Source organism: Perca fluviatilis, chromosome 17 (genome assembly GCF_010015445.1).
Source record: "Perca fluviatilis chromosome 17, GENO_Pfluv_1.0, whole genome shotgun sequence".
Taxonomy (NCBI): Eukaryota; Metazoa; Chordata; class Actinopteri; order Perciformes; family Percidae; genus Perca; species Perca fluviatilis.
The window spans coordinates 24,758,199-24,782,030 of NC_053128.1; the positions used below are offsets into that span (position 1 = coordinate 24,758,199).

General features: G+C 39.8%; 2 protein-coding genes across 3 annotated transcripts; one reads left to right on the forward strand and one right to left on the reverse strand.

The window, feature by feature from the left end:
* Positions 1–471: 471 nt before the first annotated feature.
* On the forward strand, positions 472–4,690 carry ptger4b (prostaglandin E receptor 4 (subtype EP4) b). Its single transcript, XM_039780706.1, has 2 exons — positions 472–1,608; positions 3,027–4,690. Exons 1-2 carry the CDS (start codon positions 829–831, stop codon positions 3,597–3,599), a joined length of 1,353 nt encoding a protein of 450 aa, XP_039636640.1. The 5' UTR covers positions 472–828; the 3' UTR covers positions 3,600–4,690.
* A 4,614-nt stretch (positions 4,691–9,304) lies between these two features.
* On the reverse strand, positions 9,305–23,391 carry ttc33 (tetratricopeptide repeat domain 33). Of its 2 annotated transcripts, none has more exons than XM_039780708.1 (5): positions 23,303–23,391; positions 22,609–22,836; positions 16,473–16,554; positions 13,699–13,830; positions 9,305–10,479 (listed from the first exon to the last, which is right to left on the reverse strand). In XM_039780708.1, exons 2-5 carry the CDS (start codon positions 22,833–22,835, stop codon positions 10,105–10,107), a joined length of 816 nt encoding a protein of 271 aa, XP_039636642.1. In that variant the 5' UTR covers position 22,836; positions 23,303–23,391; the 3' UTR covers positions 9,305–10,104. The 2 variants fall into 2 exon arrangements, with proteins under 2 accessions (XP_039636642.1, XP_039636641.1); XM_039780707.1 differs by having other exon boundaries at positions 23,251–23,372.
* Between the last annotated feature and the right edge of the window lie 441 nt (positions 23,392–23,832).

Consider the following 23,832-nt stretch of genomic DNA (forward strand, 5'->3'; position numbering starts at 1 on the left):
TTGCCAGACCTTTTTCCATGGCACTGCGGAGGAGGGTCTAGCTACTCCACACAGCAGGAAAAAAAAAACTCTGCTCTGGGTTATTGGCATTTCTTTAAACCAATCACAATCGTCATGGGCGGTGCTAGGCGCCGGATGGAGCCACGGTGCCGCAAAATAGCCTTGGGAAGGAACTTGTTTTGGTGGATATTCCAACACAAAGAAAGCGGACATCTGACATCGGGGGAATAAGGTTATATGATGCCATTGACAGGCGACCAAATGATTTTTAAATTTAAATTTAAATATTGTTTTCTTTTTACATGCATACTTCCTAATACGAGCATTGGTCTTGTTTAAAGTAACCACTGTGACTCTGCTGATGTTAACTGACAGATGAGGGTGGAGATAGATTTAAATGAAGAAATGAAACTAGATCTGTGACGTTACACAAATGTTCTCCCGATGCACGCGGTCACTGGCTGCACTACTTCTTAAACAGCTCACTGGTTGCATTAAAAATGCGGAGGAGGAGCTGCCTTGATTGGCCGAGGAGGAAACTTCTCTGTCAGTTTTGAGTGTGCCATTAACGTAAGCGCAGCTCGCAGTGCCGGAGCATCGCTTGCAAGCCAAAACCACAAGAGTAAACACCTTCATCCTGTGGATTGCTCGTGTTTCCTTCAAGATTATGGAGTTTAAATTGTGTGCGTAAAAGGGACATTTGGAAACCATGGATTTGTTTCTTGTTGGAGAACCTGGAGAATGTGCATTAATGCAAAATGCCACTACTTCGGAAGTGAGAGGAGAATCTTTGCTTAGTGTGAAACAGTGAAAGAAGTCCCAGCAGGTATGAACTCCACGGCAGCAGCGGGGAGATTTCAACCGCCCACCATCCCGGCGATTATGTTCATCTTTGGGGTGGCGGGGAATGTCATCGCCATAGTGGTCCTGCGGATATCACGAAAGGAACAAAAGGAAACGACTTTTTACACACTTGTGTGTGGCCTGGCGGTGACAGACCTCCTGGGCACACTGCTGGCCAGTCCTGTCACAATCGCCACATACGTGAAGGGCGCGTGGCCGGGAGGTGATCCACTGTGCCAGTACTCCGGCTTTATCCTGCTCTTCTTCTTCTTGGTCCAGCTCAGCATTGTGTTTGCAATGTCAGTGGAGAGATACTTGGCAATAAACCATGCATATTTCTACAACGAGTACGTCAACCAAAAACTCGCTGCGCTGACTCTTTTGGCCATTTACATTTCCAACGTCGTGTTTTGCGCGCTGCCCAGCTTGGGTTTCGGGCAGGTGAAACTCCAGAGACCGGGGACCTGGTGTTTCATTGACTGGCAGAACAACCAAACATCGGTGGCGACTTTTAACTTGATGTACGCGGGTGTAAATTCAGTCATAGTGCTTGTCACTGTCATATGCAACGTGATGGTGTGCGGGGCTCTGATCCTGATGCACAAGCGGTTCATCCGCCGCACGTCTTTGGGCACGGACCAGAGGCGCATCGCGGAACTCAGGCGCAGACGGAGTTTCGGGCGACTAGCCGGAGCAGAGATTCAGATGGTGATCCTGCTTATAGCTACCTCCGCGGTGGTTCTCATCTGCTCCATACCTTTGGTGGTGAGTATCTGACACATTTTGCAGCGGGTATATGTGCGCAATCAATAAACAAATAAAGGAAATGCAGTATGCCGTATAGACTTCACTACAGCTTAATTCACCAGAAAGTAATGAAATGGATTCATGGAGTCAAAATACAGAGAAAAAAATATAACAGCAAAAACACCAACAGAAGTTCCTAATGGTACCGAATGAATTAAATGATAAAAACACAGGCAGGAGGTGGTTAATAATAATCACCGAACCTTGTGTTCCCGGTGGTTATGTGACGCATTTCTCTGAGGCACGTGAGATTACTCCCTCCGTTTGCTGTTTAAAACAGCATTTACATAGGAAAATACGTCTCTCTGTATATAATATTAGTGTAAACCTTGTGTTATTTGCAAACAGTCCCTGAGAGTTTGCTCATTTATGTCAAACTCTCATCGCCAGACTTCAATGTTCAGACTATACATAGGCTACTAGCCAACTAAAAATCTGACTTCTGGAGCAAAGGATCAGAGATTTCCGCAGGTGTTTGCTCGTGGGCTGCGGAATGACAGGCAGACATCCCTGCATCTGTGGGGCCAAAAAGTCAGTGATCGAATTGAAAGATGGGTTCACACTCACAGGCTGTCTTAAAACAACAGTCAGGTGCCCACATGAACAGTTTGGTCTTGCTGTAAATATTAGGCTACTTGGGACAAAATCCTCGGTCCTGATTCTGTGTTAAAATATATCCCAAAGTTCAGCTGAACTTTTTATGAGGCTTCAGCAGTCTGACATTAGCAAATATTTGAGTTTTTCCCCCCGATGTTAGTGTCTTCTCAGTACATTCTTTCACAGTGGCTTCAAATAAGCCTTGGAATGTGTTGTTGCAGTGGACTCCTCTTCCATTGGAAGCATGATAGAAAGGGATATTTGAAGGGCCAAGTACAAACAGGAGGAGTGATGACAGCGCGCAAAAATCAGATTTAATGTGGGTATTTGTTTGGACTAAAAAAATGTGAACCTAACCTTTAAGGATCTCACTTCTATAATTAATGACATGTCCAACATTAAGGCTTTTGTGACTGTTGATTGATTGTTGATTAGACCCATGGGGAAGCCAAACGGCCAAATGTTCTCTTATGATGAAGGATGATGAGAACTCTGTTTTTATTGGCCTCTTGCCATCTCCACACTGCTGTGGTTACACAGAAGTTACATTCAGCCAAGTGTCTATTTAGATTTGACCGTTCCATGCCAACCATGTAGGAATATATAAAATAAACAATTACTGGACTCTTGTAAGTGAAGTGTAGACAAGTTTGGGCTTGGAAAAACCCTAGCTCAAATTGATTCTGCATTTGAAATGTAGTTCCATGTTCCTTTATGTGACCGACAACCCAACGGCACGTTTCTTAAATGATCTTGTGTTTTCTCTCCTGTGCCATCAGTGGAGGATCTTTGTGAACCAGCTGTACGGAAACCAAACAGAAGAGCCTTTCGGCTTGAATAAAGACCTGCTGGCCATCCGCATGGCCTCTGTCAACCCCATCTTAGACCCTTGGATCTACATCCTGCTGAGAAAGACAGTGGTCCTCAAGCTGATGGAGAAAATCAAGTGTCTGTTCTGCAGAATGGGTGGGCGGGGACGAAGCAACGGCAGGCAGTTCCGCTGTGCCGACGGCGGCCTCTCCGCCTCCATTGTCTCGCGAGATTCTCCTTCGCTGATGTCACATGAGCTGCGGGAAATGGTGAACACCTCACAGACCTTCCTGTACCCATCGGAGGAAAACACCAGGAGGTCATTTCAAGCAGGGGCACAGGGCGGCTCCAGTCCACCAGAAGCGCAGACGTTACAGGGCCCCCAGGAGGTCAAGGGGCCTCAGAGGGAGCTTTCACAGAGTGATTTAGAGGAAAGAGTACCAGGCAGGCCACTGAAAGAGCTTCCAATGTGCCCCAAGGACCCGGCTCTACATGTGACCTTCACGGACGAGAATGCAAACTTACAGGAGAAATGCATATAACAGTTAGCATGATCTCGAAAAGCTTTCACTTCTGTTACAGAAACGTCTACGGACAGAAGATAGGAACCAATAAGAGCACTGCAAAGACATGATAATAATGGGACAGCACCTGAATACTGTGGAGATCTTGCAAACGGCTATTTGACAGACTAATGAACTAAATACCCATTATCAACGTAGGCCTATTGCTCTTTATCCATGAGTTATCACAAACACAATATCAGTAAATAACACTTAAAACAGTACAATCAAACCAGTTAGTATATCTGCGAAACCAGAGAACAACATGACATTGTCGAGGAGCTCTTTTCTTGCACTTTTTTTAAAATTGTTAAACCACTGCGAGGCTGTTTTAGCAGCCTTCACGATGACTGGTAAGAATGAATGTCAAAATGTGAAAATGTGTTCCATGATGTTAATTTATTTTAAGTATGAAATTGTACAGTATTGTCTTCTCTGTGAGAAGGTCCAGATAGTTTGGAGGCATTTTAAATCGGCACAAGATGAATATGTTCAGTTCTTTTTCTTTTCTTTTTTGGATACATACTGCGTAAGAACATTTGCAAACAATTTGGTCCAACTGGTTGACAGAGCAGCTCTGACAACAAAAAATAGAATCATACCATCCCCTGCATTTTATAACAAAAGGCAGCTATACTGTGTCTTTTCCACAATACAGACACTGGAGGATGTTAAGAGGCCTCATAAAGTAACGTGTTAATATCAAATCGTTAATGTACTTTTCCCAGCCCAAGGATTAATCCAACTGCATTTTATTGAACCTTAATGTAATGTGCAATCCCTCTCGTCTAATCAGACTTTATCGGGGAATTAAGAAGGGGAATGCAAATTGAAGACATTAAGTTTCCTGTCTGATGAGTTTAAAGGTTTTGCCTTTTCTTAGAATGGATTTACTGATGGCATTAATGCTATTCTATAAAGATTGATATATAAATACAGTGTTTATACTTCAATGTTAAAATTGTTGTTGCAATAGCCGGTGTGAACTTAACCACAAAAAGGTTAACTCTCTTGTGAAAAGACTGTTGTACCAAACTCATAAATAAACCACAAATTGGTAAATATGCACATTCATTTGTGTCACTCTTTCAGTATGGTTTAGTATGACAGTGAATTATGTTGAATTGCTATAGCTAAATATGCAAGGTATATGTCTACAGTGTACTCTAAAGTAGGGGAATTTTTAGGAGTATATTTAGAGCTGAAACGATCATTCGATTAAGGAAAGATGAGGGATGGAAAATGAATCTGCAACTATTTTGATAATTTAAGTAATTTTTTATCAAAACGCCAGCAAAAATGCCAAAAAGCTTTTACTGTTGGTTGGACAAAACAATGTGCTGGACATATTCCACTATTTTCTGACATTTTATAGACCAAAAGAATAGTTCATTTATCAAGAATCTTCATTTTAACCGACAATGAAAATAATCATGAGTTGCAGCCCTATCTGTACAGAAACTAAATCTATTTAACCTGAACGAGGTCTCCCTCTCTAAATCGTTGCTGAAAATGAAATATTGAGCAGTCCTGAATAGAAACTTATTGAAATTAAAGTCAATATTGAACACTTGAGGTTAATGGATGGCAATCACATCTTTAACATGAACCTGCTGGAGAGCAGTGTGCAAAGAACTGCCGCAAAGCTGTTCATAAAAAAATATTTATATTTATATATAATATATTTCTATGTAAAAACAGTCCTAAATGAAATTCAAGCACGTCTTTATGTAAATGCTCTACATTAATATGTTCTTTTGCCAGCATATCACTGTCAGTACCCTTTAACAGCTGAGAAAATACAGGTTAGCTTACATCTCTTTCATCTAGATCAGGAGTGTCAAACCTGATTTCACTAAGGGCAACACTGGAAAAAGAGAATCACATCAAGGGCCAGACATGTACAGTTTATTGACATGCTTTTTATTAAAACATTTTAATTTTTTTTGGTTTGGCACACACCTAGCCAAAACAAACATCCAAAAAAGCGCCAAAAACGTCAAAAAATAACAGCAAAATTCTCAAAAAAAAAAAGCAACAAAAACGTCTGAAAAAGGGAAATAAACTAGGCAGGCCAAAATGTATTGTGAACCTATTATGGATCAACTAATTATCGGCCCTTTTATGGTGAATGCATATCTGTTTCAAAATATCGGATAACCTATATTGATATATTGCAGGCCGGATCAAAATTCACGAGGGGCCAGGTTCGGCCCACGGGCCTCGAGTTTGACACGTGATTTAGATGATGGCTAAAACACATTTGGAGCCAGTTCAGACGGCACAGCACCGCTCACCTGCAGACAGACGGTTTCTCCCGCCCTCAGATCATTTCCAGGTCGAGTGTGGCCGATGTCCAGAGCCTTCCGAGAGCAGTTAAACCTCCCTCTGAGAACAATACCCAGTAAAGGAAGCTGTGACCTCTGACTAAGAAATCTGTTTCTGAAAGAGCCTTTCGGGAGGCAGGAAATAGTGATTGACAAAACAGTTGTGATAGTATTTTAACAGACTGTGAAATGAGGGAAAATGATTTTGGATCTTGGAAACTTCATTCCTCACCTCATCAGCTAACAGCAGTAATGCACTACAGTATATGTGACAGGCTGTTTTAGACATTTAAAGTCCTGCCACGAGGAGCCTGCTAAAACAATTGTCTATTAGAAGATGCCACTCAAAAAACAACGCGTGTTCATGATGTGGCCTTTAAGCACAGGAGTGGAGTTAAAAGCAAAAAGTAAATCCAAAGAAATTATATTCTAAAACTGCTTACAGTATATATAGTATATATATAGTGTACTACCATATCTTGGTTAATGTACATTGTAAGGTTAAGGTGCATGAGGATTTAAAGTCAGATCTACTCAGGGTTTTGGTTAGGCTATAGTCATGGTTAGCGGAGACTAGAAGATGCAGCAAATAGTTCAGATAATAGACATCATTTTCCACCTGAACAGCATCACAAAAACTCAAAAGATGAGATTTAATTACTGTCACATCCTATTTTCTGGCTCACTGAACGTCATCTGCGTGCGTTTCTTTATCTTTCTTCTGTCTCATACATGCAAGACATACCAGCACAGTGTTTCTGCCTGCCACTGGGTTTGAATATTTTACTCAGTGTAACTCAATTGAAGAGTTAGAAAAGTCAATAGAGAAAATATACCCGATATTGGCAGAAAGAATGGCATTTTTACAACTTTAAAAGCTATTGTACGTAAAGGAAAAAAAATGAATTAACTTGTATGTTAACTTGTTATATGTTATATTAGGTATTCAAACTGTGTTCATTCACAAGCAGCTGTAAAGCAGATGGAGTAGGCCTGGTTGAGTGAAAACAGTCCACTAACAACTAAATAGATTTTCTGTAGCACTTTCAGTTTTCAATAAACTTGCCATACATTTCTTTGAGTGTTTGTTTTAGTAACGCAGTGTTAACAGCAGTTGGAACATCCAGATACTTTCACCTAAAATCCCTTAGCACACCCTCATTACACACACAGGTCACCTCCATTTATCTTATCATGCACCTGCTTAAAACAACTGCTGCACCAGATATGATTTGGGTGTGCCACAAGTAAGGGTGTGACTACTTATGTAATAATGTCTCTTTGTTTTAAACTTGTATCTAATTTAGATCAATTTGTAGATGTGTTCTCATTGTCTCTGCCATGGAGAGCCAATCTTTGTTTGTTTTTTTAAATGAAGGTGCTAGCACTTTGTATTGTAATTAGTGTGCAGCAACCTCAGTTGCTTTTCTGTGTACAGAACATCGTGAGTCCAGTTTACTTTTTGTAGCCATCTGCCCCTCTGACAAGGAGACTCTGAATATTGTTACATCTAAAAAAGGATGGGGTTTAAAATGCACTTACAACAGTTCAGAATCGTGACTTAGCAGAAACCCTAAGCATTGTTGCATGTCAACATGACCTGCCAGTGCTGACTAACCATAGGAATATACAGATCCTTCTTTTTACACAGAACCTACACTATCTAGGGACTTCAAGTGGCCCTTTTATAGAAACTCAATTAGTTCTATATTTACGCTGCTCTACAAAGCTGAGGAGTACCTCAACTGCTTGAGAAGTGAGACTTTTCTCTTCTTTTCTACTGAAATGCATGTTCACAAAATAGTCCACAAAACTATGGTGCTAATGCAATTTACCTTCACATAAATAACTTAAGTTTCTGCATAGTGATACATTGATGAAATATTAAAACGCTGTAACCAAAATGGAATAAAAGAACCTAATGTCTTTATTTCTATTATATTTTCACATTTGTTTGAAGCATTTACTTTCGTAGGAAAGCTTTTTTGCACACCTCTTTTTGTCGGGCAGGTGCGTAGGATATGATCAAAAGTAGCAGAAACGTATTTTTCTAAATAAATTATTGCTTGGGTAATGGTCAGTGTGCGGGACTTTCTCTAAGCTTTTGAAGCATTTAGTTAAAAGACATGAAAGCAGACTTATGGCCAAAATTGAATTTAAATCATCAAATCCATCACCTTCTTTAACTTACTTTTAGGGCAGGAAGTATAATATTCATTCATAATTAACACAAAAATGTAGACAGGTTTCTTTCCCCAACAGAACCACAAATGAGAATAATCTGAGTCATAATTCTTAAACAATCTACTTACATTTTCCAGTAAGAACGTTGCCTATTACGCCACATTAAAGTTATCAAGATCTTACAATAATGCTAATGTTTTAACTGTTGCTATTATGCCATATTACTGAGAATTTCACTGGAACCAATCAACTTCTGTAATTAAAGCTGTTAGATAGGAAACAGACAGCACGCTGCGGCTTGTGGTTACAGTTCTTTTTTCTTTTGTATTTTTCTTTGTCACTGCAATTGACGCTTGTGGTTTGTCTGTGTAGCATGTTATGTGGAAAGTGTTTGAAGCTCATTGTCCCACTGACAATTTAGAAAATGTATATCCTCCTGGAGGGTGCAGTGTGTAGTAGCCCCTTATTGCTTAATGCAGAATGTTTTTATTTATTTAATTTTGCTCCAATTGTTTTCCATATTTAAATGTATTCTCAAAAATTGATTCAAGTAACAGTTTTCAAATAAGTTATTATCCTAAAAACACAACAACTAAGTTATTGGCTGTGAATCTCCTACTTGCGCAACATGGAGCACACATGTATCCATTTTATTTTTGTATAATATTTGATTTGTTTTGACTTGAAGCCCTGTATTTAGATTTGCTCTGATGCTAGTGGCGTGGCTCTAGGGACGCAATGTTACTCCGTCATCTAGCGTCATTTTCAGGTCAACATTTGAGTTTGTCCAATACTTTGGTTTATGAACAAATACCTGCAAAGCTAACAACATTTCCATCAGCCTCAGCTCTACTCTGTTTAGTGCTAATTAGCAAATGTTACCTTTCTAACATTAACATGTCCCAATACATTGTATGTCAAATTAAGTATGCAAAAGTACCCGGACGTGCAACTGCATCCGGTCACATTTTGCAGTATGCAAGCCAGCATGCTTTTAGCAGCATTAGTCTTGTTACTTTCTCACATACTAAACATTATAATGGTAACATTTGGTTCAACAACTTTGTCAAAATCCTACTAATCATCTCTTAAAAAAAAAAAAAAAAACATAAGTACAAGACAACCACTGGACTCAAAAAGTCCCTAAGGAAAGAACACTATCGAAAACACAGATTCCTTTTATACCTTTTAATTCATGTTTAGTCACTCATTGACAATTTGCTGAGAATGGACGCTCTTTTTTTTTTAACTAACAACCAAACACAGACACATTGAAACCTCAAAGGTCAATACTCCTACCTTACAACTAGATAAATCAATTTAATCTACTATAGAAGCAAACCGCTTTAACACAAATGCTGATTGTGTTTCCTTATTAATGTGTTAGCAGCTTTTCACTGCTTCATCTATAGGATTATTAGTGCGACTGGAGCGTTTGTTTTCCTTCTTTATTTGTACAATTTTCTGTAAATTGTGTCTAAATTTGATAAATAGTCACAAGTGAAAATGCTGCCAATTTCAACCAGGCACATCCTTTTTTCTTTTTTTCCCCCCAATAAAACCTACGAAACCTTCAGACTCCATCAAGTGGAACTCTCTGGTTTCAGAGTGTCATAAAGTAGATTCTAATGTAACCACAGAGTACATTAGATATTAGCTAAAAGCATTATTGTGCTATCCAGAGGAAACACATACCGTAGAACTAGGAGATGCTAAAGTTTATAGCTTCAAAACATGTACAAACTTTGCGTGCACATTTAACACAATAAACATTAAATGGATGGAAAATGTAAAACAACAAAACTCAAATTGTATTTCATTCTGTTGCAATTTACTCAAAGTTCTCGTGTTTGCTTCTGACTAGGTTTTTTTTTTTTATACTATAGCTTCACACACTCGCTGTGGTTTCAGAAATAAAAGCATTCAGTCCCAAAAAATGTGACCCGGGACAATCAATTCATACTGAAACCAATTCAAAGTCTCCTTGCTTTGACAAACTGTTCGTTTGATGGTATGGCTGCGTCCTCTGCTCCCTCTTCCCCGGGGAGAACGTTTTTTACATTTCCCTCAGCGTCTATGACCACGGCGCTCCTCTTTAGCTCCTCGTATTGTGTCTGTCGCTCGGCAACGGCCACGCAGGCGGCCAGCACCTCATCAGACTCAAAATCATAGTCCTGCTCGAGCTCAGGGGCGTTAAGGATCCGTTCCTTGGTCTCCTCCTCTTGCCGAGTCTTCTCCTTGGTTGCTAAATCCTGTTTCTGTAACCTCCATGCCCACTCCAGGTCTTCCTGCCACAGGCTGCGCTCTGATGGGCACAGGTGGATCGCAACCTGGAAGGACCTCACAGCCTACAGGGACAAGTACCGCATGAGCTTAGGATTCAAACACAAGCTTTAAAAAAAAGGTGAAGGTGAGTTTATAGTCTCCAACAAATTGAACATTTAGCCGGAATTATTTCAGTTCCTGTTTGCGGGGTTCACTGTAATGGACACAGATGAATGGTATGACGTTGACATCTGTGCAGCTGAATGAGCAGGTGGGAGCATGATCAGCAATGTCAACAAGCAAGACTCTAACATTCTTCGTGCTGTGTCGCAGGCAGACTTATGGTTTCATTAAGGAGACATCAATAGCTCTCGGGCAGTTGCAGATCGATGTAAAAAAATTATTGTCCCACTGAACAGAGCAACAAACGGCCTCCAATTGTTTATGGGGACCTGACGTCGAGCCTTAGCTGTGACGATTTGATGCCTGTGAAATGGTGAAATAAATCCATCCCTACATGCTATCCGAGGTGACTGATGAGCTCAAATCAATTTCGGACAGACGTCTGAAATCTGTCAAGCAGTCTATGATAAATAGTTCTGTGTTAATATGGTAATGAAGATGAATGGAAAATGGGTGAACCTGACTCCACCTTAAAGACTTCACAATTATCCAAATAACACTGGCTGAACACCCGTCTTGGTAGTAGTTCACCAAATCTTATAATTTTACTTTCAGACCTACTTTTGTATAAATTAGCAGATGATGAAACGCCCAGGCAGTGAAGACAAAACAAGTACATAGAACACTACATGTTAAGCTAATTTTAAGGAGCACTCAACTAATTTTACAGAGCAGTGCTACTCAGCAAAAGAAATTTTGTATAATGTCTTCTGAGGCTCTGTAGGACCTTAGTGAAGTCTTTTTTTAGGCAGTTCTCGTACTAAGGATTACAAGTCAGATATGAATATGAATAAAAGTTTAACTAGGAGAACGCAACTCCTGAAACTGACCTGACACAATCAGGTAGATCGTTGATTTGTTGGATTTACAATACAAAGCACTCAGGGACAACGGCCAGGTTTAATCTTGGCCTGTTATCAAGCTACACACCGACTTATTGTTTAATATCGACAGCTGACATGACCTGCTGCCGGCAACGTTTGTTATTTCTTTTGTGAATGTTTTGTGACTGTACACAGCTCTTTGATGATGAGAAACAGGGAGGGGAGATCTTCAAAATCTGTGAATTTTGCCAACTAACCTAATTTTTCACATTCACTCACTCTGCTCGCACTGTACATTAGCAGGCTCAGGTAGACAGAACACAGTTGACGACAGTAAAAAAAAGAAAAAAAGAAAAAAAAAAGATCTGCATTTGATCAGGTATATTTAAGTCGACCTAGATACATTAAAATATGCCCGGATCTGTCCCCGATAAAGTTCCTCGGGATCAGCTCAGGACATCCTTAATGTAAGTGCAATACTAAATGGCTGGAGTTCCCTTACAAGCACTATGTACAGATGAGAAGACAGGGTTGTGTTCACGTCCTGATGAGGACAGCTCAGTTATTTTTTTCCAGTGGCACCTGTTCCCAGTGATACAGTGAGCCTCGCCTCCAATCCAATCAGTAAGTCATCCTTAGGACAAAAGCCTCATGGGCAACCTGTGGTACAAGTCAGGCCAGGTCAGATTTAATGACCAAAACAAACTTTGCCAACTGGCTTTTCTTGGCCCTTTAACAAAATGGGGACTTGTTAACTACACTGATGATCTTCAATCAGTAGTTTTGTAAGGAAACAAAAGAATAAACTGGTATGAACCGAACACATGATTAGTTTCTATGTGCAAGACTAAGGCTTCTCATTAACCTTTCAATAGGTATTAAATCAATGCTTACAACTTGATGTGAAGTGTTCCCCACTCGTAACCGTGAATAACCTGCAACCTGTCAAGTTCAACTTGAGAAGTCTGGGACAGGTTAACTGTAATAGATTGGACTAATGAAACTGACTGTGCCCAAAATAACATATCAAGTTTCATCTTGAACAGACTGGAGTCTTGTCAGGTCTTTATTTCCAAAGTAATCCTTCAACAGACAAAATGCCACAGTAGGCAGATTAACCGGCTCCTGAATGATACTAATGGGAAGATAAATGGGGATGGTGCTGTCAATGCAGTTTCCAATACTTTTAAAACATAAACAACACAGAAGTGAGTAAACTAACTAAATCAGAAGCTATAGGTTTGTTTTATTTGGGTACTTTCCAGGGGTGGAAATTAAAAGACGAGAAGGAAAAGAACAGACTCACTCATGAGAGAGAAAATGTGGAATCACTGCACTCACATTTGCACAAACAGGCACAAATCAAACATGTTGATGCAGACAAAGCTCTAAAACTTGACAGAACAAGCCTTGCTAAAAATAGATGTGCCTTTTTTTCCCTTCCTTCCCAATAGTTTCATTATACAAGGAGGTGTGTCTATATTTGGTTTAGCTTGAGCTCAGGTAACTTTCAACACTTCCCATTGTTGTTTTTAGTGCCGTAGGACAGGTCTCTCGCTCTAGGAATGACATGCAGTGCTATTAGCTGAAGGGTTTCGGAGTTCAGCCCAGTTTGCTTGGCTCTAAATGGGTGAACAGTGTAACTCAGACGCGCAGGTTTCATCCAACCACAGGTCCCGGCGTGTTCTGCGGCAATTTAAGCAATCGTCCAAGCCCCAGGCGGAAAGAGGAACATCTCAGATGGAGTTTGCAGAAAATCGTAAACAGAAATAACTGACGTATTTTAACAGCCCTTCAAAAGTTAATACAAAACTGATTTATAGCCGGCTACAAAAACAGATACAGTTCATTGCAAAATAATAATAAAAAAAATTAAATAGTACCATTCCAATGAAGATCATTAGGGCCTTTGATTGTTATGCAACACTACTGAGTGACTATTAGTACAGTCTATATGTGCCAGCTTCAATTTGGTGTGTTTGCATGGAGAAAATGGCGCGATTTTGACTACAACTAAACAATGCCTTTGGATTTGATTACCACAGTGAGCACAGTCTCAGCCACCTCTAATACACAGTCATCTGCAAACAATGTTAACTGTTTTACTGGATTTTTTTCAGGTTCAGTTTGTTTTCTTCTTTAATGTCTCCTCCCGCTATGACCGACAAATTCCTCCATCTAGTACTCACATTTCTTGACAGCCCTGAATTTGATTGCAGTTCGACAGCTTTTGCGAGCACGCCGTCATTTCAATTCTTTTTTATTTATTTGGGGTGTATTGATGGCCATACTTACCAGGTCCACTTCTCCCAGGTTGAGCTGGGCACGGCCCAGAGTCTGCCAGCCCTCCCACCAAAGAGGGCGAAACTTCACAGCCATCTCTGCTGCCTTCACAGCAGGAAACACTTCCTGTAAAATGGTCAGTACCTGTGGAGAAACCAGTCAAGGTTAAAGACTCTTGAAGAATTACCTTCACAAAAGGACAACAAAAGTGTGATTCCTGATATCAACACAGTATGTGCAAAATCAAAAAAATAACAGCTGAAATCATTTTTCATGCAAAAATGCCAATCCTTTTATTTGCTTCCCACATCTCTAAAGTGCTGTGTTTCTTTGATATCAATGCCAACAGAATATCTTTTGGTTTTGGACTGACAAAACAAGATATTTGAAAATGTTTCATTGAAACCAGTGTTTTTTTATTTTATTATATAGACCAGACAAGCCCTAGCGATGTGACTCATTCACTATTAGAACACACTGTAGAGAATAGAACAATAGCACGGTCACGAGATTGCTTTCCGTAATTTACTTAACTATACTCAAATGTAACAGTGCTGCACTGAGCTCATTAACCTCTCTAACATTGCCAGGCCCAACAGTCTTATGAATCATCTTTTATTCAGACACTAAGTAAATGAATGCTGTTTGACCGGGAATTTTTTATTTATTTAGCTTTTCTGTCATGTAGGAAACAAGAGCTGTCAAAAAATGAAACCATTATGCAACCATTTGCATACCAATCTGTGAAAAAAATAATTTGAGACCAAAAGTTATTCAAGAGGCTCACTAATTATCGCAGTGGTGGAATTTAGTTTTCTGCCTAGGGTGGCGACTGAAACAAGTGCTTAAAAAAACCCGTTGTACTGCTACTGTCAGAAGATACAGGTTTAAGTTTGTGTAAAGCAAGTCTACTCTGACTGAGCAGCTCTCTGCTAGACTGACAGAGTGGCATCGATGTATACTCTTGTTGGTTTTAGTGCATCATCTCACTGTCATACACATTGTGTTATTAGATATATGTTTACTCAAATATTCTTCTGTTATAAGTAATCTGTTTATTCAAATATTCCTCTTTTATTAGTAATCTGTTTACTTGCATATTCTTCTGGAACAGGAGTGCAATTTTGACAACAACAAAAAACATGACTAAAACGAGTGAGTTTAATGATCAAATAAAATTCATACAGGCACACTGAACCCAAACACATCATCGCATTAATACCTATGCTTGATTCATAGGCACGTCTACTGATAAGCAACTAATACTGATAAATGTCTCTGGCTGAACATGGAGAACCAAAACAGCATGAGAGCTGTAAAACTATTAACATGCATGGAGCTGAGAGTGTCTTTGGTTAATACCGAAGGAAGATTTGAAAGATACATATCACAATGGAATATAGCAAGAAATCTTCATTAGAAAAGCTCAATTAACCTCATGACTTAACCACAAATTCTACAGCAGTTTTAAATGACCAGAACTTCTCACGGTCAGCTGAAATCTTCCATAGAGCCAGGAAGAAGTGGTGACAGCTTTACAAATGGAGCCAATTTCCTCCAAAGCGCATTATAGTCTGCTGTAACAGACATACAGACTGACAGTGGACGTATTAGGCACAACACTGATTGAGTTAAGAAGAAAGCGATGAAGGGAAGTAAATGACCAGAATCAGTGTAACCCTTCTCGTCATCTGGGATAGTAATGGGAATATGATGAGGTCCAGCCTGTTTTTTAGCCAGATAATGGGCACTAATATGTTAGATGTGCTATACTGTACACGTGTAGTCAAACACATTGGACCAGAATCTACAGTAAGCAGTGTGCTTATGTCAAGCTTTGAGTCAAAGCACGCAGGGAAAAAAATCCCCTTTGTGGTGGTTTTCCTGGCCTGGTCCTCTAATGATTTCCTTCTCAAATATCCTATAATGGATACTATTATATTAGGCATACACTGGTTATGGCTATAGGGAGAAATTTTATTGTGTTAGCTGTAGTAAATGAATAATAAATAATGGAGTCTGTCTGTCTACCTCTGGCTTCTCCACTTTTTACCAAATATATGGGAACCATATTTTTCCATAATGCCTATTTTAGAAGAAAAGGAAAAGCAGCTGAGGAATGATGGCAAAATAAGATTCACAAAGTTATATCGACCCAGGGGAAGTGAACGTAACAAGAGAAAGGAGCTAAAATTAAAGCTTTTGGAAACATGCTGCACACTTTCACTTATGTCATCACTGTGCTGTTATCACTTATCTAGCTTAAAAGCATACCAAAGTGGCAGCTGAAAGAGGATCTATGTGGCCGTGATAGCTGATAAACACACACACACAGACACGCTGATAAACACACACACACACACACACACACACACACACACACACACACACACACACACACACACACACACACACACACACACACACACACACACACACACACACACACACACACACACACACACACACACACACACACACACACACACTCTGTTGGTGGTCAGTAGCATTCTCAAACCAATTTTCTCACAATCTCCAACACAAGTGTCTGCTGTTTGGTGGCATTATGGGTAATGTAGGTGCCATGTTTTGACAAAGAGGAAGAATGCATGGAATAAGAAATATGATATTTCTGGCTTTGCTGCATTGATTTTGACAATTAGGATAAAATGCTAAATCGGCAAAGTACTCTTTTAAGGCACATTTAAAACACATAGAAAGAGTAGTAGACATGATAAGCATTGTGAAAAAATGAGTAAATAGTAACATATAGGTTTATATTATACCTGAGACTTCATCTCATACAGAAGTGGGTTGTCTGGAGTCAGCTGAATGGCTTCGTCCAACTTCTTAATGGCCTCCCAGTGCCTAGAGAAAATACACAATGTGGTTTAACAACACATTATAGAACTGGGATTGGGACTGGATTAATCACACAAAAGGAGTTTGTTTATGGCATCACAAACCATAACCTGGCTGCCTACTGGTGCACTGTAAACCGCAAAGTGATATACAACTAAATAGACATACATCTGAATTATTTAGAGTAGAGTTGAGTAAACTTTATTGTCCTCAAGGGAAAATGTGTCTTGGCCACAGTGCTATAGTCCGTTGCTTCACAACAAAAACATGAAAACATTAAAAAAATAAATGACATTTAATTTTACATTTGACATGGACAACACAGCAGTTTAAAAAAAGAACCTTTAATAATTAAAGTGATACGTGCTTGTGTATTGATTGCAGGTTGCTCTATTGCATTCAAGTTTAGCATTTATAGGGCATGAATGTGTTTTGGCTAGGATCTAAAGTTACCCACAGCTATTCACACCCCACACAGATATCTTGCACTCCATCGAGTTAAACATGTCTTTGTATTAACTTTGGCTCAACTTAAATAGACAACCACATAAAGCAGTGAAATTGGACACTCAGTGTTATTGTCTCCGCCCAGAGATTTGATATATCTTATGTAACCTAACACTGGGCCACATGTTCGTTCAGTGGATATCGTCAAGCCCTTTCAATGAAGTCAAAGCTGCCCCGATCCTGTCTTTCCATTGGTGCATACGACTTCGCAAAAGCTGATATAAAGAGATTTTCATCAAGCATGGCTGAGTCATATTTCTGTTAATGTTTACTTTTACCTTGTGTTATGTGCAGTTTAGTTATTCCTTCCATCCAAATAAAAAGTTCTAAATAAAATTTAAGCTTTGTTCTTTTGACTTGGAGTGTGATAAAGGAGAAATGGCTGACAGAACAATATGTTACATGGGCTTCTTGACGCTATAAAGGTGTCTACCTGTCTGAAGAATGGCAGCACAGAATATACAAGGACTCCAGCAAGCTAAATAAGCATAAACAGGTCCCCTGAGGTGAATAGATAGGTTGCAAATCAAACTCTTCCCAGGAAAGCCTGTAAAGTATTCCATTTCTTATCTGAGATAGCAAGACACTGAGATTGGCTATACTTTATACTACTGTCAAAACTAAACAGGATGTGCATAAATTTGGGCAGAAGCCACACTACAGCCTCATTCCAATCAGCTGTCACAGATCTGTTTTGCATAATTATGTATGTATTTATAAAGGTTCACAATTTTTGTAGGTTTTTGACAAACAGATACTCACTTTTTTATTTTTAAACACACTGAATGGACACATGAATATGCTCATGCTCACTCTAACAACCTTCTCCTCCTCAAGTCAATATTGACTCAAGAATAATTTCAATAGGCTGATCAAGACAAAAGCTTGGAAAGATTATGAGGTGAAATCCTGGGTTTGACAATATAAATATGTCTGTCGTGTCTACACCTTTTATAGCTTTATGAAGAAGGATATCCTGAAAAATTCAAAAGGAATTAAAACCACACAACGAGACCGTTAACACTGAGCAGTTATAAAACTCGGATCACAGCCAGAAACAGGATCAAGCCTGAGAAAAGTTATACCACTGCTATTTAACAGTCAGAGAGAGGACTGAGGAAATGGAACTAGAGCAGTGTGGAAATCTTGCCGACATATGAGGCAAAAGACACTGCAAAATCAAGTGAGGAAATTAAGCAATATGTAATACATCACATGAAGCTGGAGAGCTAAAATCAGCTCCTCTCTACTGTTCTCACATCTCTGTACATCAGACAAAGAAAGGGCAGAGAGGGAAATAAGATTAATAGAAGCATGCAATCATTGGCATGATGAAAGTGAACACACACACACACACACACACACACACACACATTATTTGTTCTGAAAAAGAGTAAATAGTTGGGACATCATGATCACTTCACATACTACTGTCCAAAAGAAGGAAACATGCCCAACACATGGTTATGATGACAACACTAAACCATTAAGCTAATATAAACCTAGAAACAACAAAACATGTATTTGGAAGATGTTGAACATTTAGAACAGCCTCTGAGATCTGCCAGATCACATATTTCAAGCTCAGTTTTAGCTTGAAGACTCAGCATGGCAGCTGGACGTTGGACAAATCAGCTAACTATATAGAGTATTTGGAGGATGAAGTGAGTTGCTGCCTCACAAAATTCCCACACCTCCCAAACAACGGTGAAAACTAGCCCTTAAGGTGCAGTAAGCGATGCTAGGCAAAGATCATTAATGTTTAAACTCAACTGCCAAACAAATATAAATCTGGTCTCAAGTCGGACAGTTTCCAGCAGCCTTCAGGCTGAACAGGAAGTGACAGAAACACTGTGGTCCGATTCCGAATTAATAAAATGTTATCAGACCGATGTATCAGCTTATACACAGTCTCCAGTTGTTTTCATTATGATAGAGTAGCTGTCAAAATTGTCTACATGCGATCTGTTGCTGATTTTCACACTGTAGATGATGCATAATTTGAACAGATTTAGTCTCTCTGACTTCTAAACATAACTATCAGCCACACAACATGTGTTCTGTACAGAATAAGCTTTTAAATCAGACAAATAGCAGTTAAAATCCCTCCAATTCAAAATCAATAAATAGTTTATATAAAACGTCATCATGTTGAGTCGATTCTGAACCAATCAGCTGTTAGATCAGCTGAGAGGCCGGCGTTTCCCAACATGCCCTGGGTCGGCCTGGGTCTTGCAGTCAGTGGAGAGCAACTTTTTTTTTTTTTAATTGACGAAAAACCCAACAAACAAAACTCTTGTTGGGGAAAAGCATATACATGCGTATATACAATACAAATGTTGTCAATGTACAAGAAAGAATTACCTGAGCAAAAGAAACAACAAAGAACAAAACAAAAAGGGGGAGCTTGGTGGAGAGCAACTGCGGCAGCTGGCTCTAAAAACTGCGGCCGCCTTGATCACGTGAGATTATCGTTGCACACGTGTGCATGACGTCAGAGCAAGTCGGGATCAAGCAAGGGGGTAAGCTTCGCTTCAGAACTCGAACCCATAGACAGTATATAATGGACCAACAGACCCCGTTACTCTGGACGGAGAACAGCGAAGGCTATTAGAAGCACTTTTCCGGTGATGGCCAGTTTTACTGCGCAGCCTCCAACTGAGAGAGACAACGTAAATGTGACGTGAGCAACGTAGTTGAAAGTTGTAAGCTTCTTCTGGTAGCTGTGCCAAAAAAATCTCAATTTCCCAATCTTATAGAGACAGAGTGTAGGTATATGTAAGGAGATAACATGGGAAAAATAATTTTTTTTAAAAAAAAAAAAAAAAAAAAAATTAATAAAAAAAAAAAAATATCCTGTACTATATGGTAATTCCTCTACTATGTGACACAATCGTTAGCCTATTTTTTCAAAAACGTCTGCTTACACGAGCCATAGCATTGAGGTACAAGGTAATGGAGCCTTTTAAAGATTGTTGTGTTTCTTTAGAATTAAACAATGGACAAATAGAGTCTTTAAACGCTTCAGATGTAAAGTTATTCGCTGTCAAGTGGCGCCAAAATGAATGCTAGTCAGTGGAATGCTAGCGGAAGGTGATGGCCAGGTAGCAACAAAATGGCACCATAGGAGGTTCAAGTTCTGAAGCGAAGCTTACCCCCTTGCTCGAACCTCCTATGGCCCCATTTTGACGCTACAAAGAGATCACCTCCCGTTAGCATTCCACTGACTAGCATACATTTTGCCGAAGCGTTTAAAGACTGTATTTGTCCATTGTTTATTTCTAAAGAAACACGACAATGTATAAAAGGCTCCATTACCTTGTACCTCACGTTATGGCTCCGTAGCAGACGTTTTTATAAAAATAGGCTAACGATTGTGTCATAACCAAGCGACTTACTGTCACACAGTAGAGGAATTACCGTATAGTACAGGAGAAACTCACAGACAGTTTGGACTTACGTTAGCTGTTTAGGTTTAATTACTAATGTTAACTAGCATGTTAGTGATCAATAATTAGCCTGTGCCTACGTTATCTCCTTACATATACCTACGCTCTCCGTCTCTGTAAGATTGGGAATGATTGAGATTTCTCTTGGCACAGCTACCAGAAGACTTACAACTTTCAGACACGTTGCTCACGTCACATTTACTTTGTCTCGGTCAGTTGGAGGCTGCTCAGTAAAGCAAGTGATCACCGGAAAAGTGCTTCTAATAGCCTTCACTGGTCTCCGTCCAGAGTAACGGGCTCTATTGGTCCATTTTATATATGTCAATGGGATCAAGTCGGACACAAATCTAACCTGCATGAATTGGGCGGCAATCGCCGGTGATTGATTCTGCGCAGACCATCTCGAACCATAGATATGTATCTATGATCTCGAACGAGCCTATTAGCCTAGCCTGGCTCCGCCCTCCTACGTACTTCTGCTCAATTTAAATTTTCCTTCAGTACGCCGTCTGGGTTTTTTTTTCGCGGGTTTTCTCCGGCCAAATCTTAACCGGTCCAATCAGCGAACTAGCGCTAATTTGAGTTGTAGTTCCGTAATGGCGGCGGAGAAATATGTGAGTGAAGCCATCCGGTCCGTTGTGGCAACGCTATAGAATATCCAGAAGTTAAAGCCCGAGCAACAACAATCTTTGCTGAGTTTTGTTGGTGGCCATGATGTTGTGGCCCTCCTCCCCACGGGGTTCGGGAACAGTTTGATTTTCCAGCTCGCTCCGTTAGTGATGAAGGAGTTGGCTAAGGCGAACGCTAGCGATGCTAAGTCGACATCACGACCAAACGTTAGCGATTGGTTATGGCAGATCCAGAGTGGTTCTGGGCAGATCCAATAGTTTTAAACTTCAACAGAGTACCCACCTTCAAGGAAGTTAACGCTTGTCAATGGAGAGTGGCCAGACTCTCTGTACAAATGAAATGTACGAGAGTCTGGTAGGACCAGGCTACCATTATCCTATGTTACAGAAAGCATTTTGATGTGCTGCCTTTTGAAGATTACTGTGTCTGTGATCTTTCTTAATATCAGCTGTGATTGGTAAAACCTTGGTAATTGTGAGAGTATAGGAAAGTGGACCTAACTGCGACTCATTTTTCAAAAACCACCAAAAGTTGCATAAAACCACAAAGTGATTGTTATTTGGCTAAAAAGGTTAATTGTCATTAAAGAAACATCAGTTTCTGAAGGAGGCAGAGTAATTTTGTGCTTGTTATATCCATTTACTGATCTCATCCCGAGAGCAATACAGCTCTTTGGCTTTTGAAATCCAATTCTATACAGTAACATGTATGATTGCAGACACCAAACGACACCTTTGTTCTTTCACAGAAAAACCCATTAATTAAAATATAGAGAAAACCTCAAATTTCGATGCTATTGATTGACTGTGCCTTTGAAATACAATATTTGTTCAATGTTAATCTTTATTCAGTCAGTAGAAAGGCCATCAGCTGTGTTAAATGGGTCTTCTGTGTGCTCTGTACAATGGTGCCCTCCCTTGGAGGATTTCTAATATAACATGTCCCTAGTTATTCGGCAAAGTTGAGTTCCTTTAGGCTATTCTTTATGATCAACCAAAACAAAAAGTAAAAGCTGGAGGTTTTGTTATCATCATTGCCCTCTCTTCTCCCTCCTTTCTCACAGTAAATTTCCCAATTGCTTGTCTATAGCAAATCCTGCTTCTGAGGAGGAGGAGCCCATGGTTCACTGGCTATGGTAATAACTTTCCCTGGACAGTATGATTAAGCCCCTGATATCAAATCTAGTAGTCCACAAAAAGAATCCAGCAACACACAGACAGGAAGCCATCCGTATCATAAGATTGAAATTGTAATCTTGCTTGCTATAAAACTGGCAGTTTTCAAAGGAAAGAATAGCGTAAGCATAAAGCTCGTTTGTTCAGCACTAGTTGTCGTTTTTATCAAAGCAACAGGTGGCTGACCAAATACTTAATGTGTTTGTCTTTGTTATTTTTTAAGTTGCCACTGGCTGTGATGTAGCTAGGCTACAAACAGCAAGCGCAGAAAACCGCTAGCTTTAAACAACATCCCTCACCTGCCGTGCTCAGCCAGCATTGCACCTTCATCCTTCAGCCTCTTGCTCTTGGCTGCACAGTCCTCCAGCAGGATCTCCCGCCGTCGTTTGATGGCGTGCAGCCAGTCCACCTCCTCATCCTGACGTGGTCCAGCATCTTCAACCTTTTCTGCCTCAGCCTCAAACTGCTGCACCACAGACTTTGAAACCTTCTCACCAACTTTCCTCTTCCAGCCAAATGAAGCCATCCTGTTAGGAAAATGGAGTGGGGAGGATGGTGGCGGCTTTCACTGGCTATATGGACAATATATCTCATCTGATATCAATATGCAATCAGTACTGGAAAATCCATAGACTTATTTTTGAAATGTCAGGATAATGGCTAGATTTTAGCGTAAAGTTACCATTAAATAGTAACTGTAGCGTACCCGGCATTCTGGCTGCTACAGTTAGGTGTTTCTCCTATTTAAGCACAGTGTATATAACTGGTTATCTAGCTAATAACTACAACAGTAGGACGGGGGATTAAAGAAAAACAACCCTGTCACAAAGCTAGCTAACGTTAGCTATAATGACCTAGCTAACACTTGGCCACACACTTGACATCCAGTACATTTGCTCAAACAAAATTGCACTTGATTTGACTATGACATAGCATATTACATTTGCATTTGTTATTTTAAGACCGTAAAATATGCTCAGAAGGTATACGCACAGACGTCTACAGCTATCCGTGGGCAAAACTAGACAAGCTAACGGAAGCTAACGGCTAGCCATATTTAGTGACCCGGAAGCTGTGGGAATGTTTACATCGTCTCTTAAAGAAACACGAATCGTGTTTTTAAAGTTGTGATAATAGCATGTTAACGACACAAAAATTTAACATATTAGTAGCCTACTACCACACATATTTTTAGTATAATATTTAGTTTTACTTTTCAAGAAATGTCATTACTAAAACCAATGCAATTGTCTGGGACTGACAGTCCATTTTGACCACTAGATAGCACCACAGGAATGACTCAGAACAATTTCTTGACATTTTGTCTGCTATACAAGATGCCGTTTTCAATGTCGGATTTAATATTAAATTAGCATTGCTTTCAATTAGAGTAAAGTTATATTACACAAAATGACCTGAATAGCTAAATAAATTATTTAGATTTCAGAATAACAAACACTAAAGGACTTTCATTTCCAGGTGAGTGTACACCTTTCGTTTTGCAGTTGGACATTCCTTGTTTG

Excerpts from the sequence above, each read along its gene's own strand:
- ptger4b (XM_039780706.1), top strand. The coding sequence starts at position 829 with ATGAACTCCACGGCAGCAGCGGGGAGATTTCAACCGCCCACCATCCCG. Across the intron at positions 1,609-3,026 it reads TCTGCTCCATACCTTTGGTG|TGGAGGATCTTTGTGAACCA; the intron begins GTGAGTATCTGA and ends CTGTGCCATCAG.
- ttc33 (XM_039780707.1), bottom strand. Across the intron at positions 16,555-22,608 it reads ATGCTGGCTGAGCACGGCAG|GCACTGGGAGGCCATTAAGA; the intron begins GTGAGGGATGTT and ends TATTTTCTCTAG. Across the intron at positions 13,831-16,472 it reads TGTATGAGATGAAGTCTCAG|GTACTGACCATTTTACAGGA; the intron begins GTATAATATAAA and ends GTTTCTCCACAG.